The following is a 17,839-nucleotide window of genomic DNA, read 5'->3' as shown; positions in this document are numbered from 1 at the left end:
CTGAGAACGTGGCATTGGAGAAAAAAAAAGGGGGAAAGAAGAAGAGAGTGAAATAAAAGAATTATGTAGCAGAGAAAAGAGAGAACTCTTACGGCTGATTCGCAAAATTATGAAGAGAGAGACAGACTGACCAGACAAGAAGAGACAGAAGGGAGAGGAGAGTAGAGAGGAGGATGGAGAGACAAGGACAGAGGGAGAAAGGAGATGGATGTCTATTTGTGAAAGAGGAGCAGAGAGACAGAGAGAGCACCAGACCCAAAGAGGGAGGGGAAGGGGGCCATTTTGGGTCAAGAAATTGGTTCCTCTACACCACACCTCTTTGCAGTGAAATCTTTCCTTTTCTGCTCTTCCTTATGCTCTATCCTCCCCTTCTCCCCCTGCGTTTTAACTTTGAAAAGCAATGTCCGTGTGTATGTTTGTGGGGGAGAAGAGCCTTAATATAAGCCCTCCTGATCCCCCCCCCCCCCACACACACATCTGAAGGTGTTCTCCCTCCTCCCCTATCCTCCAGCACACTCCTAGGTCCAGTGGGAGGAGGAGGAGGGAGATAGGAAAGTGCAAATTCCATCTCTTGTTCATCTCTCTCAAGAGAGAGGTATATAATCTTTACTTTAAAATAGTTGAATGTATAAAAGCGTTTCATCCTGGTTTGTAGAGTCCATTCTATAGGATGGCAGGGATAGCTGAGTGCGGGCGTCTCCCTGCGCACAGGGACCCGAAGGGGGTGGTGAGAGGAGACGCTCTGGGTGCTGCTATGCTGTTTAGACTCCGGGACTTTGCATGTCCTTCTCATCCATGATGGCATAAATGAAGAAAAAGAAACAAAAACCACACACACACAGAGTAAAGGAAAAGGGGGAAGAAGGGACAAGAAACAAAGCCGTGAGAATTATGGATTGCATCCTTTACTTTGAGGTGAGGGAAATATTGTAAAGTCAGGAGTAAAATGGTGACAGCTCAGAGACGCAGCAAGGATCAGAGCTTAAAACCTCTCGTGTTTAATTCTAGTTATCCAAACTCCCTTTCCCAGACTGTACCTTCTTCTCTCCCTATATGCAGCATCTCCTCCCTCCATCATCATTCCAGCCTCCCCTCTGCATTGCATCTTGTCATTTTCACTGGATAAGAGAGGATGTGGGCTGTGGAAGTGAGACTGGAGCATCTTGCTGTGTCTCTGAGCAGGATAACATAGTCTAGAAAACATAAGGAACTCAAAACTGCACCCCCCCCCCCCGCCCCACCCCCAGCTCTCTCCTCTCCACTCAGCCACAGTTTTAATGAATTCCCTCATTTGAAGTTACAGTTTGGCTTGTGGATTGATATTTAAGGTAATCTGGGTCTTTTTTCAGTGCCTCAAGATTCTGAGTGTGTGGGACCCATTTTGATAGTGAATGTACCACTGGTGACTTAAATTTGCAGTGAGACAGGTGCAGAATCCACCACATCTGACTGGCATGTTTCTACCCCTTCCCCCACACTGTCTTCTATTCTGCCACAGCTGGTTTTTAGGTGCCTGTCCCTTACTGCCTGTGCTCGGATGCGGTACACCTTCTTTGATGTTGCTTTGGCAAATATGAGAAGAACCAGCAAGCAGACATGCAGAAAAGCAGATGCTGATAGATACATATGTAGACAAGACATGGAGGAACAGACATGGGGGAAGAGAAGGGGGGCAGAGTTGTCCTCTATGGATGGCCACAGCTAGTTTCCAACGGTCTGATTTAATTGGCAGCACTTCAGCTACTCCTTCCAAACATCTCACTGCAACCACTGACTCCTTCCAGGCCACTTACTGCAGGCCACTGACTCCTTCTAAACATCTCAGTGCAACCACTCACTCCTTCCAAACATCTCACTGCAACCACTCACTTCTTCATACCTCTCACTGCAGCCACTGACTCCTCCTAAACATGTCACTGCAGCCACTGACTCCTTCTAAACATCTCACTGCAGTCACTCACTTCTTCCATACCTGTCACTGCAACCACTCACTCCTTCCAAACATCTCACTGCAGCCACTCACTCCTTCCAAACATCTAATTGCAGCCACTCACTCCTTTCATACCTCTCACTGGAACCACTCACTCCTTTCATACCTCTCACTGCAACCACTCACTCCTTCCAAACATCTCAGTGCAGCCACTCACTCCTTCCAAACATCTCAGTGCAAATACTCACTCCTTCATACCTCTCACTGCAACCACTCACTCCTTCCAAACATCTCACTGCAATCACTCACTCCTTCCATACCTCTCACTTCAACCACTCACTCCTTCCAAACATCTCAGTGCAGCCACTCGCTCCTTTCATACCTCTCACTGCAAACACTCACTCCTTCCAAACATCTCACTGCAGCCACTCACTCCTTCCAAACATCTAATTGCAGCCACTCACTCCTTTCATACCTCTCACTGGAACCACTCACTCCTTTCATACCTCTCACTGCAACCACTCACTCCTTCCAAACATCTCAGTGCAGCCACTCACTCCTTCCAAACATCTCAGTGCAAATACTCACTCCTTCATACCTCTCACTGCAACCACTCACTCCTTCCAAACATCTCACTGCAATCACTCACTCCTTCCATACCTCTCACTTCAACCACTCACTCCTTCCAAACATCTCAGTGCAGCCACTCGCTCCTTTCATACCTCTCACTGCAAACACTCACTCCTTCCAAACATCTCACTGCAGCCACTCACTCCTTCCAAACATCTAATTGCAGCCACTCACTCCTTTCATACCTCTCACTGGAACCACTCACTCCTTTCATACCTCTCACTGCAACCACTCACTCCTTCCAAACATCTCAGTGCAGCCACTCACTCCTTCCAAACATCTCAGTGCAAATACTCACTCCTTCATACCTCTCACTGCAACCACTCACTCCTTCCAAACATCTCACTGCAATCACTCACTCCTTCCATACCTCTCACTTCAACCACTCACTCCTTCCAAACATCTCAGTGCAGCCACTCGCTCCTTTCATACATCTCACTGCAATCATTCCTTCCTTTCATACCTCTCACTGCAGCCACTCACTCCTTTCGTACCTCTCACTGCAGCCACTCACTCCTTCCGTACCTCTCACTGCAGCCACTCCTTTCGTACCGCTCACTGCAGCCACTCACTCCTTTCGTACCTCTCACTGCAGCCACTCACTCCTTCCGTACCTCTACCTTCAACCACTCACTCCTTCTAAACCTCTCGCTCTGGCCACTGACTCGTTCCATACCTCGCACTGTGGCCACTGACTCCTTCTTCCAAACTTCTCACTGTGGCACCTCACTCCCTCTGTTTGCAAGGGAGAAGGTGACCAAATTCATAGCAGCACACACAAACCTATTATTTTTTCAAGAATGCAGTGTTAACCCTTCTTGCTCAGGGACTAGATGTGAAACCCTTTGATGTTCTTTTGAGTTAAGCTATTAAGAATTATCCTGTATACAGTGAAGTCTGGGGTTTTCTGCTCTCTCTTTCAGTACAATAAGTGCTCCCACACTATTCCAGTAAAATCTGAGTACTTACGGCCCCTCCCTGACCTTATCTGCCCAACAAGCCCTTGTGCTCTGTTAGTGCTCCAAAATGAACTCTTCTTTCAAGTAGAGACTCCCTTCCTCCTCAGTGCCTTCCCAGGAAATAATTCCTCCCTCCCCCCAGCTCAGTTTCTCCCTGTGAAATAATTCCTTTTCTCTGAGGACAAGCAGGACAGTGGTATCCTTACATCTGGGTGATGTCATCCCAACAGAGCCTGGTGCGGGATGCTACCCTGTGTTCTGTAACTTTAAGAGGCTTTTGGCAGCAGCCCCATTGCACATGGGCCAGTGCCTTCCCACCCAAGTGTGAGTGCAGGACCCTCATTCATCTTTTTTCCACAGAGCTAGATTGAATTTTGTGTCTCTCCTTCTTTGTGTTTTTTTTTTTGTGTCTTCCTGTATGGGGTTTTAAAATGTATCTATTTTCCTTCATAAAAGTTTAGTTTCTTCTCTTCCTTATATTTTATTAGTGTTTTTGACATTTTTAAGTTTTCTTTAATTTTCGGGGCTCCAGAGGCCCTCTTAGGCCGGAGCACTGAGCTCAATTTGAGGTAAACCCCTTTTTGGCCTCACCATTGAACCTTTTGATTTGGCCACGGTGCTTTTTGACATGCCTCAGAAGACCCCCAGCGGCTTTAAGAGATGCACCCAGTGTAATCAGGTGATATCCTGCACTGATTCACACAATTGGTGTGTGGGGTCTTTGGGGCCTGACCATGATCTGACTGTTGTCTTTGCTTACAAAAGCAGAAAAAGGCGCGTCAGACCCACCAGAGGGAACATTTTTGATCTTGTAAGTCTGTTCCCTCGACATCGGCATTGGAAGCATCAATCCTGATGACTGCCAGGGCTTCACCCGGCACTGGGGTGCACCAGCATCGAGGAGGTCTCCACCTCCCTTGACCTCAGGCACTGGTAGCAAGCCCCTGGACCGAGGACACAAGTGGATTTGACGTCATCCTCATTGCCATTGATGCCAATTATCAGTCAATCACCAAGAAGCATCGGTCCCCTTTGACGCATGGTGCCTGAAGCTCTGGGGCATCGGCATCGCTGGCACCCGAGAAGCATCAGTGCTGAGAGGACTTCTCCCCCTCTGTAAACCTGGTGCTGTCACCACAGCGCCCATGCAGCCAGGACCTCATTTCCGATACAGCATCAACAACTCAGCAGGCTGTCTCCACACCGGCCCCAGTTTTACTGATGCCTGTCCTTGGTGACTGGTTCCGGACCATGCTGAGAGAGGAGTTGGCAGGATTGCTACAGCTCCTAATTGTTCAGGCGTTGAAGGTGTTTGTGCCAGCTGCAGCACTCAGCCACCCTGATCTCGAGGTCCATGGCACCTCTGTGGAGCAGTCTCCAACTCATAAGCCTCAAGAGGCATTGGTGTCAGTGCCTCCCCATGCACGGCACCACTTACTATTAGGAGAGGAAGCTCCCTTAAGGTGTGAGCTGGCACCTCAGCACCTGACCCCAAGGCCTAGACATACCTCCAGCCAGCTGAGACAAAAGCAGTTTCATCAAGACCTTTTTGCCAAGTCTGAGGAAGAGTAGACTACCTCTTGGAGAAGGGATCTTATAGCATAGATCCTTTTCCACGTGATGAGAGGAGAAGTTTCCACCTGAGCCCATTTCATTTATCCACCCTTTTTTTTTAAGGAAATGGCTTATATCCAGTCCACCCAACCATTGGTAAGCGCATTTTATTCAGTTGGATAGCAGATTGTATCTCCTCCACTTATATCCAGGCTGGGCTGACTCTGGAGGGTCATGTCTCAGCTCATAATATCAGAGCCATGGCTGTGGCGGTAGTCCACTTGAGGTCAGCTTCCATTGGGGAGATTTGCAAGGCTGCAACATGGTCTTCAGTTCACACATTCACATCTCATTACTGCCTCGAGCAAGTTACCCAGTGTGACAGTAGGTTTGGTCAGATAGTTCTGTAGAATTTTTAGTGTCTAGAATTCAACTCCACCCTCCGAGGGCCCATTTTGTTTAGTTCAGGCTGCACCTCCACAAATAGTTTTCAATTTGTTTTCAGGATAATTGGTTCAAGATAGTCTCGCCATTGCGAGACTCTGTTCTCCTTAAACGTTGTTTTCGGAGAGTCCTAGGGATTCCCAGATGTAAGCATACCGCTGTCCTGCTTGTCCTCAAAGAAAGCAAAGTTACCTTACAGCCTCTATAGGAACTGTTTCATTTCCTCTCCAGGAACTGCTTCCTATAATCTCCAGGAACTGCTTTCATTCCTCCCCAGGAACTATTTTCTTTAATCTCTAGAAACTGTTTCCTTTCCTCCCAAGGAAATGTTTCCTTTAATCTTGAGGAAGTGCTTTCCTTTCCTCTCCTGAAACTGATTCCTTTAACCTCCAGGAACTGTTTTCTTTCCTCCCCGGGAATTGCTTCCTTTAATCTCTAAGAAGTGTTTCTTTTCATCCCCAGGAACTGTTTTCTTGAATTTCTAGAAACCTTTTCCCTTTCTCCCCAGGAACTGTTTCCTTTAATGTTGAGGAAGTTGTTCCTTTAATCTCCAGGAACTGTTTTATTTCCTCCCCAGAAACAGCTTCTTTTCTTCCCCAGGAAGTCTTGGATTCCTATTCTCTTGTTCCCAGGAAATGCTTGCTGTGCTCAGTTTCCGAAGCTGCTCATGTTTGTGACCACTAATATTAGAGTCTGTTGCATGTACAGGGCAGTTCACTTTGCTGGGCCCATCTCCTGTTACCTTTACTCTCTTAGTAAATGTTGAAATCATGTGGGTAACTGATTGGGATAAGAAGAGCTCACAGTCCTCTTACCCCCACATACTGCTGGTCTATGAAGAATGGGCAGAGAGGTGCCCTTTTTCAGAGGGGGTGGGACATCATCAGGGGTTTATCATAGCTATGAGGAAACAGATAATAAGGTATAAAATGAAGAAAGTTGAACCAGTGGTTTTAGGATCAACTTTTTAAAGATGTCAAATCAAAGATTTGAAGTGGCTGTGAATGGTTGAAGGTGCTGTATCCTTTTGTGGGATACAAGTCTACCAGCTGTATGCACCTTTACTGATTTAGGGTAGCCTTATTCAGAGATAGAGGGAGAAATTCAATCATCCCAGGCTGTCCTTTGGTTTATTTTCAGGGACTGTAATCCCCACCGACAGGAAAACTCACATCCCTGCTACCATCTTATCAATATTCGAGTACAATATGTTTTTACACTGTGCATATGTATACATCTGCACATTTCAAGAGTTGGATATACGTACCTTGTTCATGCCTTAGTAACACTATGGGGACTATGGATGGACCCTACAAGATGGTGGAAATGGGGATATTAATAGAATTCAAATATTGACAATCTCTTGCATGGTGAATGCAGGTTTCTTGAAAAGACTTTCACCTTTCTTCCCCAAACTCTCCACCCTTTGTTCCATGCTTTGACCAAACTCAGTTTGAAGGACCTCTATATCATTTTTTTAGTGATGACTGAATGACACTGGAGACGGACGGGGATGTGCAGCAGAGCCTCTTCAGTCACTTTTTTATTAATTTCTTTTGTCACCTACAAGAACAGCGAGAGTCATTCTGAGGCCTGTCGGTCTCTAAAGATGCTTGCGTCTACCTCATTGGCAGTTCTCTGTATTGCCGCTCCATGGTATCTGTTTCAGAAAGAGGGGGATGTGTCTCACTGGGTAGGGACACTGCAAAGGACTGGGGTAGTCCAGGGTAGAAGACAGGTCTCACTTTAGAAGTACTTCCTCGCATAGGATAATTGAACTTAGCAGCCTGTGGTTCTCGGCAGCTGTAGTAGACCTTTTTATGACTTACGAAACTTCTGCCTCGTGACCTTGCTTGTGTACACTTTCACAGGACATTTTCAAGAGAAGTGAAAGATATTAGCAGATATGGAACTAAAACACATCACTTTGAAGGATCAGTTCATCACTGTCCTCTCTTCAGTCTACATGTGGAGAGCAGGCGTAGCATAGTGGTTAGATCAGCAGACTGAGAACCAGGTGAGCCTGGTTCAAATCCCATTGATGCTTCTTGTGATCTTGGGCAATCCACTTAACTCTCTATTGCCTCAGGTACAAAGCTAGTTTGTAAACTCTCTCTGAGGACAGGGAAACACCTTCTATACTCAGATATAACTTGCCTTAAACTACCAGTCAAGTTTCAAGTTTATTAAATGGTTGGTATACTGCTCTTGAGAAACCTTTCCAAGGTGTGAGCTATATATATATATATATATATATATATATATATACTGCTTCCAAGTGCCTTTACCTACATAGGGGAATGTTGGATCCTTTGGTTATTCAGGGTGTCACTTTGCTGTGTCTGGGCCTTTTGAAGATGACTCCATGCTCACAGCTTGGTTCAGATTCCCATAGGAGCTATGACTGCATTTGCCACGACTTGTCCAGTTAATATTTGCTTCACAGATGGAAGTACAATTAACAACATAGAACAGACAATCAAAAGACAAGCCTTGAAAAACTTCCATATCTCTAGGCTTCCATGGGGATGGGAGTGGGAAGGCTTGAATGATCAAAGGACGACCTGAGGAGAGCCTGCGAATCAAATCATGGGGTCTGTGAAGCTGAGAGGCACAGAATTCTGGGCAATTTTGACGCAAATGGAGTAGTGATCAAGCAGGGCTGCTGTCGCTCGCTCCCCCTGCTGCCCCCAAAAGGATGCATATTAAGAGGAGGCAGTATGCAGGCATGGCTATACCCAAAAGCAACCCGTTTTGCCTTTTTTTTTCCTATAGTTGCAGATTGCTGATGTGTGCAGAATGTGACACCATCAGAGGGCAGCTGGGTCTGAGGCACAGAACTGACCGCTGGACACTGCAGTGCTGACTCATGGCAGCAGAAGTGCTGCAATGCTGTTGAGTGTGTGGTTAGCATGGACAGGGTTTATGTCTGTGAAGTTGTAAGAATATCTTCTCCCCCAGCAACAAAAATCCATCCATAGAAATGCAGTTGTGCTCTCAGACATCTGTTACCCAACTGCCTACATACACACGCATATGTGTGCACGTGCATACAGAAAACACATGGACCAACAGGACTGAGCCGAAACCAGCACACACAAAGCCAGCCCCAGTGTGTAGGACCATTTCTTGACATAGGCCAAACCCACGAATGTCCCATGGTATCTATGATCCTGATATTCCAGTTTTGTCTAAGACAAGCTTGGCAGTTCATTATATAGGTGGGAGGAGGATGATGGGGAAAGGCCTGGTGAGGCAGTGACATTATCTCCAGGTGAAAACATGATGCCTAAGGGGGAAGGAATGGAGGTGGGATTGGGAGGATTTAGTTTAATAAACCTCAAGCTACCTTTCTCCCTGTTCATGGTAACTACTACATCAGATAACATATCAGTCACCTTCTGATGATGTCATGGGAAGGAAGAGAAATGCATCAATTCCTTGATGATATCACAGCTTGGAAGAGCAATGAGTGAGTCACCCTCTGATGTCATGGCCAGAGAGCAAAATCTGTCATTGTCTCATAATGTCTTGGGCAGGAAGAGCAATAACTATCAGTCACCATTTGATTATGTCATGGGCTGAGTGAGCAATAAGTGAGTCACTGACTGATGATGTCATGTGTAAGAAGAGCAATGGGCAGGAAGGCACTGCTTGCATTCCATAGTCAGACTCCATTTCAAAGTTTAATTTAGCAAGGAAAAGATAAAATGTATTTTTGTTTTTGGAATATGATTTTTAGTGGCTCCAGAATCCTACAGTTTCCTACCCATTCCTACCCATGATATTGTAAGTCCCCCATCTCCTCCTGCCACTTCCCGCCCCAGTTAGAGTTAAGCAGTACGAAATAAATGTTGCCCTTTCTGGTAGCCTGATGTTGACAGCTGCCTAGATAAAAAGCAGAAAGCAGGCTTGACCTTGTGATGTGAAGCACCTAAACCCACACTGTGACAGAAGAAGCACTTGGGGAGGGAGGCTGGAGCTCACACACTGCCTTGTAATGGGGGTGGGGGTGGGGGAAGCAAAGCATTGTAGCTACAAGTTCAGTGAGGGTGGGAGCAGGGTGCGCCCCCATCCAGGCTACTCACCCCTATGACATCATGAATCCTACTGCTGGATCCAAGAGGCAGCATTGCAATTGAGGTCATGCAGGAGGGCAAAGTCCTGTTTGAACCAGTCGTCGCTGTTCTGAGGTGATGGAGTGCAGGCATAGGCAGCTGCAGAGCCCAGGGTGCACACAATGACAATGGAGCATGGATGAGGATGGAAATAAAAGAAAACATGATCTCATGTAGATGACTGAAAGCTTTTCTCATTCATCAGAAAATGCAGTGCCTCAACTGTTCCTAGGTTCTGGCATCTCTGACTGGCATAGCAGAAAAATCACAGCCTTTCATGAACTAAGTAAGAGGTCACCAGACACCCCTCCCAGAACCCCAGAAAAGTTTAGATGGACAGGACAAAGAGGGAGCTGGAGCAGTCACTGGGGCCATCTGAAATCTGGTGCTAGTGTGCAAGAATCAGTTCAGTGCTAGAGGAGTGTTCAAGGGGCAGCTGGACTCCAGTGCAGGAAGAGTGTGCAAGGAATGACTGCGGTAGAGTGCTAGAGGAGTGTGTAAGGAGTGGCTGGGGTATAGTGCTAGAGGACTGTGTAAGGAGTGGCTGGGATATAGTGCTAGAGGACTGTGTAAGGAGTGGCTGGGGTATAGTGCTAGAGGAGTGTGTAAGGAGTGGCTGGAGTATAGTGCTAGAAGAGTGTAAGGAGTGGCTAAGGTATAATGTTAGAGGAGTGCGTGACGAATTCAGTGCTAGAGGAGTGCATAAGGAGTGGCTGGGGTATAGTGCTAGAGGAGTGTGTAAGGAGTGACATGTCCAGTGCTAGAGCAGTGTGTAAGGGGTGGCTGGGGTATAGTGCTAGAGGAGTATGTAAGGAGTGGCTGGGGTATAGTGCTAAAGGAGTGACGAGTCCAGTGCTAGAGGAGTGTGTAAGGAGTGGCTGGGTATAGTGCTAGAGGAGTACTGGAGTCCAATGCTAGAGGCATGTACAAGAAGCACCTGGGGTATAGTGCTAGAGGGGTGTGTAAGGAGTGGCTGGGCAGTAGTGCTAGGGGGGTGGTTGAGGTATAATGCTAAAGGTGTGCACAGGAAGTGGCTTGGATCTTGTGCCGAAGGGTTTTGCAGGGGTCCTGTGCTAGAGTTTTGGAGGAATGCCAGGCCAGGATAATGTGAAGACTTGGATTTATATATATATATTTCTATATATGTATATATATATATATATATATAGGAGGTCTTTTCATTATGCTAAATATATCACTTGAGTGACAAAGAATGACATGCGAAGGTGACATCCATGTGATGACACGGTCACTGTGCTGTTGTTCACAGAGTGGGTTTTACGCAGTCAGAGGTGTTTTAATCTCATTGTTGCTTCATCAAGGACAGGAATTTCTAGCAAACACATTCTAATCAAACTATCATTTACTTGCATGAATTTACCTGCCAGAGAAGCTCTGCACCCGCCCCCCCCCCCCCCCCCCCACTCCCTCCATGTACAGCAACATCTAGTCACCATTTTCGGTGCTGTTCAAGAAGGGAAACATGGAACCAAGCTGCATTTCTGACTGCCCCCATGCTGATGCATCCTAGGACCTGCGGTGCTGATTTCATATGACTCCAGGGTCTTTATGTTCAAACACAAGGACAGGCACCCCTAACGTACACCCTCATTATTCTGGAGTCTCCCATTTCAATGCCATACTTTTTACAGTTTGGTCTGTTGAAAAATGAGAGAAACGGGACAGCATTGGCTTCCTAAGCTGACCTCTTTCCAATAAGTTCCCTGAATAAATAAGTGTGGTTATCTATCTTGTGTCCACAAATTGATATGGGCTAGTGAGGAGGGAGAGGGTGGTCTTGGATATCGGCGGAGGGAGAAACTGGTGTACACTGCAGTAGTAAGTGGTTGATTTGTATACCAGGCACTGCTCAGTATTCAAAACTAGTTAACCGGCCAGAAACAGCCACTTATCAGCACCCAGGCGAAAATATTCAGCGGCATTTAACTGGTTATTTTTGCTGAATATTTGTGGTTATCCAGCACTTAATCGGATAAGTTTAGCGCTTAAGTCTGGCACATAAATAGGAATCCCATCATTAACTGCTAGCAGGAGTCCAACCGTTCTCTGGCGCACAGTTCGCTCTGCAATTCCCTTCCAGCTGTAATTCGTCTCCAACAATCCTACCCGAAATGTGAGACTCTATTAAAAATGCATCTATTCGAAAAGTCACACGTGGTTCAGGAGGGTCCAGATGGATCTGGGGGAATTCACTAGCCAGAAATCCTTCTATTACCTTCAGTTACTTCCTCCTCCTTCTCTCTTTCTTTCCAATTCTTAATACTCATTTTATTTTAATCTTATGCTACATCATCTTGTTATCAAATGAGGAAATTCATTAAATTATAATAAACCATAACCAATAAACTCTTAAGTGGTAACCCCCCCCCAGGTATGCAGTGCTGGCGGCCAGGTCCAGCATTGACTATTCAGGTTTAATATGGCGGTGGACAGCAAAAGCGCTGTCCGTCACCGGCTGAATATCGAGATGGGCTGTCTAGTTACAGGGCTGCTCTGTAATCTGTGGTGTTTAACAGTGCAGAGAATAAAGACTATACCCAGGCATTTCTATCCCTTCTGTTTCACTGTATCACACGGTGCAGGGAATAAAGACCATCCCCAAACATTTCTATCCCTTCTGTTTCACTGTATCACACGGTTCAGGGAATAAAGACCACCCCCAGGCATTTCTATCCCTTCTATCTTACTGTATTACACGATGCAGGGAATAAAGACCACCCCCAAGCATTTTTATCCTTTCTATTGTACTGAATCAACTTCCTCTGTGTCAGGAATCATGGAATAGAATTGATATACACCAGACTTCCCTGAGTGCCAGCTGTCATAGAGTGGAAGGGATATAGACCAAACTCCCCTGAGTGTCGGGTGTGATGGAGCAGAAGAGATATAGACCCAGAATTCTCCACTACTGAGGTAAAGGAGTAAATGGATATAGACTAAGTTCTCCTGTGTGATAAGAGCAAGGAGCAGGAATGAAATGGAGACTTATCCCCTAGACACCAGGAGTGAGGGAGTTGAAAAATGTGCATCTAGATGATGGGTTTTTTACCAGTTTAGTATGAAGAGAGACAGGATGGAGAACTGGGATGATCAGACATATTTTCAGTGGTAGGTACTGATGTAAAGGGGGAATGAAGAGCTGGGATGTCAAACACATTCTTATGGATGCTGGCATAAGGGAGACAAGAGAAATAGCTGCAATGGTTGAAGATGTCCTTAGTGGTGCTGATGGAATGGAGGTAGGAGGATGAGGAGGGTGATGGTGCAAAAACGTACATCAGCCCTGAATACCTTTGCGGATGTTGCCATCAGGGGAGTGTGCAAAATCTCCGGTAGACAACAGGAAACAGGCTCGATCTCGATTGTACCTTTCTCTGGAGCCTGGGGTAACAGGGGATTTCTCCTCTGGAGACAGAGCCTGGTCTATGGTCGGGCAGTCCTCATTGGCCAACGCCGCCTTCGCAGCATCCCCGTTCTGTTTAGAATCTTAAACAAAAGGGTGGAGGACAGTGTAGAGTCAAGCTGTTGTAAGTCTCTAGTTGTGAGGCATCACAATGACATGCAAGTGCGTAGATGTGTGGCTGACACTAATATTGGTAGAGAGTATCTGAGACATGTGAAAGTCATGCAGGCAGGGTAGGAACTGATTGGCACTTGGGTAGGGATGGAGAACCTGGACAGGGGCATGTAGAAAGGATAGGGTATGATTGGTACTGGGGTGGATAGCTGGGATGTTAGGGATGGGCATAAGAGGCCTGATTGGCATTGGGGTGGATAGGAGGTAGCTAGGATGTCGGGAATGGTCATAAGGGACATGATTACTAACAGGGTGGGTATGAATTAGTTGGGATGTAAGGGACATGCAGAGTGGATAGAGCATTGAGTGCCACTGAGGTGGGTAGAGGGTAGCTGGGATATATCAGAAACATGCAAGGAGGGCGGAGGTGTGGATTTTGTTAGGTTATTCATTAGAGATGGGCAGCCAAAGTTTTTTCATTTTCATGTCATTTCCGGTGTTGTTTGAGGGAATTTCTGTTTTCTCGGGTTCTCACAAAAATGTTCTGGCCTCCCCTCTTCTGCCCCTCCCTGCAATCTCCTCTTCTGACCCTGCCCCTCAACTCCCTATAGGTCCCCCTGGGTCTATCTCAACCTTTGCTGGTCCAGTGGGCGATCGTTTAGGCAGGAGTGATTCCCATTTCCTCCTGCCTATGTCTGTGATACGCGACACTAGGCTGAAAGGTTGTGGCTGCAATTTTAGATGTGGCTCCATACATGGGCAGCAGTGAATGGACATCATTCCTGCCCCAACAGTACTTTGCTGGCCCTCAAGAGATTGAGGTAAGCCTGTGGGGAGTTGGGGGGGGGGGGTCTCAAGTGGATGGGGTGGGGTTGGAAGGGGCAGCCACTGAGAGGAAGTTCAGAAGAGGGGGGCTTAAAAATGCCAGAGGTCTGCTATTGCCAAATTTGTTATTGGCAAATGAAACCCTACCCATTTTCATTTTGCCAATGACAGGAAACAACAAAGAAAATGTTGTTGATGTCCTCTGTCATTCTTAACAGTTACCTGTCCCTAGGATTAATTCTAAGCATCCTGAATTTGGATATGGTTTTGTTTTTACAGTGAAAGTGTGTCGTATACTAAACCTTTTTTGGAGCGTTTAGCAGAGAAAACACTTAAACCGATAATTTCCCTTAAGGATGATTTAACCCCCGAACTACAGACACTTGTGTTCAGAAGTTTTCAGATCGTTGTGATTCCTGAGGCAGGCGGTTGCAATGAAATACGGCTCCGTGTCGAGTCCTTGTCTTTGAGGATTTGTTTTAAGTAGACCTATTAGTCCACTTTTTTAAATGATTTTTTTACAATAAACTTGACATTTGTCATTTGACACCAAGAGTTCCTTTTTTCACTTTTTTGTTGGTCCTCCCCAACTTCGGTTCTTTTCCCTAATTTTTCAGATTCCCCTGCTGTCTGTGCCAGGTGAAGGGTTAAGACTGGGAAACATCACTGCAGGTGTAAGGTATAGAGGATTAGTGCAGGACTCTGCACTTCACATATAATCACACCAAACCTAGACCCAGCTCCCGTGGCCAGTGTGTGGAACAACTGGCTTGAAAGAGGATCACCAGTTACAGGAACTGGATTGGTACTACCGCGATAATCTTAGTAACAGAGTGCCGATATTATGAATGTAGTGATCCTGGTGGTGCTGTATAGGCACAATTAATGTGTTCCATGGACAAGCAGGAAAGTCAGTCACACTTTTGTGGGTGGCATCATCCGATGGCGCCATGGATGGATGGGCTCTAACTCTGAGCTCAATGTTTCTTGCCCCATTGAGTACTTGCAACATGCCACTCATGCTTCATGTTCGAGCAAGGTCCCCTCAGTCAATTATCATTCAACTGGGATGATTCCTTTGTCCTCTAAATACAATTATTAATTCAAAACTTTTTTTATTGCAAATGATATACAGATTGAAAGCACTTCTCTTCCATTAGATTTTTCTGCCTTTTAGTTCTTGATTGGTGTAAAGCTGTTTAGTATGGCATACTTGCTGTTATCGATAAAGGCATTGCAGTCGGTGATATCATCATGTTATGCCTTTTCTTCAAACTGCATTAGCTACGCCATTTGGGGTTTTACTCTTTAAATCTTGGCATGGTTATGTTCCTGTTTATCTGCACACAATATTACATTTCTATCCTGTCGCTTGTCCTTTCCATCTTTTCAAGAGGGTCTACTTGCTACACCAACCCTAAAGACTATGCGCAAGGTTGAAACTGGCTGCCAACTGAGAGAGAATTCAATTCAACATTCCTCCTCTAACCCAAAAGGCTTATTATAGCATCAACCTCCTTATGTAACAAGATCGTTCGTCCCATACCATCCAACCAGAATGCCTCGTTCTTGTAATATAAATCTATTGACTGTTTCATCTTACAGAGTTGTTGGTTTGGATACCTACTGTGATATGGCCTTTTCTTGCTATGGAACCAGTTACCAATTTTTTTGCGCTCAGACCCTCCTTTGATTCACTTCAAGTCTAGCCTCAAGACTTGGCTATTTGAACTGGCTTTCTTCACAAGATTTAGTTTCTTTGATTAAGGAACCTGAAGGTATCCCTAGTGTGGCTCCAGTTTGTTACATAACAGTAACACCATCTATAGGTTTTAATCTATGGCTTCCTTAACCTTCTATTTTCAGTAGTGTCTTGACCTCATTGTCTAGATATTGTCAAGCTATTTTTTACTTAAAATGCAGTTGATCTCGGTATGTAAACTGCATTGATACTGGTTCTGTTAGTGCAGTATATCAAATCTCAAATAAATACAAAGACCATGAACTTATTCTGTTGCAAGATGAACCCTGTCGAATACTTTGCACTAAAAACACTGGGCCAGACATTAAAAAAAAGGTGAGCTCCAAAATCTGTACCTTATTTTCAGGTAAACTTAGGAACTATAGTTTTAAGCTGAACATTCATGTTAATTTAGGAGCTTAAAGTTATAAATTTAGGCCTGCTGGGCCCGATATTCAAAGGATTTATGCTCCTATTGGTCTCTTTGAAAATTTACTAAGGCTGTGGGCCTAACTTTACATGTATATTCAATATTTAGGAGCATAAAAAGTGGGTGGTAACGGGGCATATTTGGAGGGGGAATAGTCGCTTAGCCCTGATTTTCAGCACTAGGCTTATAAATTAGGCTCATACTGGTAAATTTAAGAAACTTTTAAAAAGTTTTTTATTTTCAAAGGGCTTATGGGTAAGGCATGTGGCTTTTCCTCATTTTATGTTTTTGGGGTGTTTAGTGATTTTATGTAAATCGTGTTTGTTATGTTCTGCAACTTAGACGGTTAGTGGCGATATTCACTCTACTAACCAGCTAAGTAGGCATGTAGGACAGCAGAAAGACTTGTCCTAAGTTCATGCGCTGAGTTAACCAGGCATGAAACCGAATATCGGCTGGTGCCTGGTTAACTTCCGGGTGACCACATATACCTGGATAATCAGTGCCAGAAGCCATGCATGCCCCAGGGTTAGTTCAGCCCAGCTTATAGGCATTTGAATTTGAGCTAAATGAAACATTTTAGAGCAAAGCTTGTGTTTTTTTCCTCATTTTATGTTTTTTGGTGTTTAGTGATTTTATGTAAATTGTGTTTGTTTTGTTCTGTTATTTTTTTTAGACGATTGTGTATGTGTACAATGTGATCCACCTAGGTATAGACACATGCCCCAGGGTTAGTTCAGCCCATGGCTTACAAGCTGCTTACCTCCGTGGCCCATAACTTTTAAGCTCCTAATTAACATGACTTCACTTGAGAACATGCTCGTACGTTTGGCTGAAAATAGAGCAGAGACTTAGAAGCCTAAATTTAGGAGCTTGGTTCTTTTTATTGCATATCAGGCCCTCTGTTTCTTTATAAATATAACTCAGATCCAGCAATAACAGCAGCCGTATTCAAGGCACAGACATTATGCCGCCCAAGAGAAGGTGAAATATTAGCATGAATGCTGTAAAATAAATTGTGACTCCACCCATGCTGCATCCAGATTCAAGCACATGCTGATTGCATTGTGCATACTTTTGGGCATGGCCTAATTTTACAAGGGCCCATTTATGTTTCTAAAGCAGGATGTTATGAACAAAAATGGTTTATAAGTTGCCCTCAAAGTGTGCCCGCATGTTCTAGGAGTAGATCACAATGGAAAGAAACGTTTGTTGCGAAGACCATGAGACTGCAAGGACCCAGATTCCAGGGTATTTTTCAGACCCTCTAAGTCAAACTCTGGTGAACACTCAATGGCGAGAAAGGCCACCACAACTTCTAAACACATCCACTCTCCTCAAGCTACCCTATGTGCTGTAAGGCACAATCTAGTGAGGAAGTGAGTCTTCAAGACTATGAAGTTTGTAGAGCCTGCCAGTCCCAGCTATCCCTTTGGGGCTGACAAGAGAGGTCCATCCAGGTAGTTAATATTACAGCTACTTCAGCATCTGAGGCATCAATGCCTACAGAGACTCTCCTGATAAAAGTTCCTGCCGCTCAACGATAAGTCCATTAATATAAACCTCAGTGCCCCAGTATTCACCATGAATCTATTGAAGCTGGTGTCAATATCCACGGCATCAGCGTCCTTGCTAATGCTATCCTTGGTGTCATGCATGGTATGCAATCA

The 17,839-nt window shown here is 45.2% G+C and overlaps 1 protein-coding gene across 1 annotated transcript in view; it reads right to left on the bottom strand.

The window, feature by feature from the left end:
* Positions 1 to 663: 663 nt before the first annotated feature.
* Positions 664 to 17,839, bottom strand: part of LOC115465028 (potassium voltage-gated channel subfamily C member 1-like) — a 39,150-nt gene continuing 21,974 nt past the window's right edge. The window contains exon 3 of the mRNA XM_030195426.1: positions 664 to 785. Coding sequence (XP_030051286.1) covers positions 664 to 785 — 122 coding nt within the window. The remainder of the gene's footprint in view (positions 786 to 17,839) is intronic.

The sequence above is a fragment of the Microcaecilia unicolor genome, chromosome 3 (genome assembly GCF_901765095.1).
Source record: "Microcaecilia unicolor chromosome 3, aMicUni1.1, whole genome shotgun sequence".
In the NCBI taxonomy this organism is placed as follows: Eukaryota; Metazoa; Chordata; class Amphibia; order Gymnophiona; family Siphonopidae; genus Microcaecilia; species Microcaecilia unicolor.
This window is presented reverse-complemented; position numbering and strand designations above follow the sequence as displayed.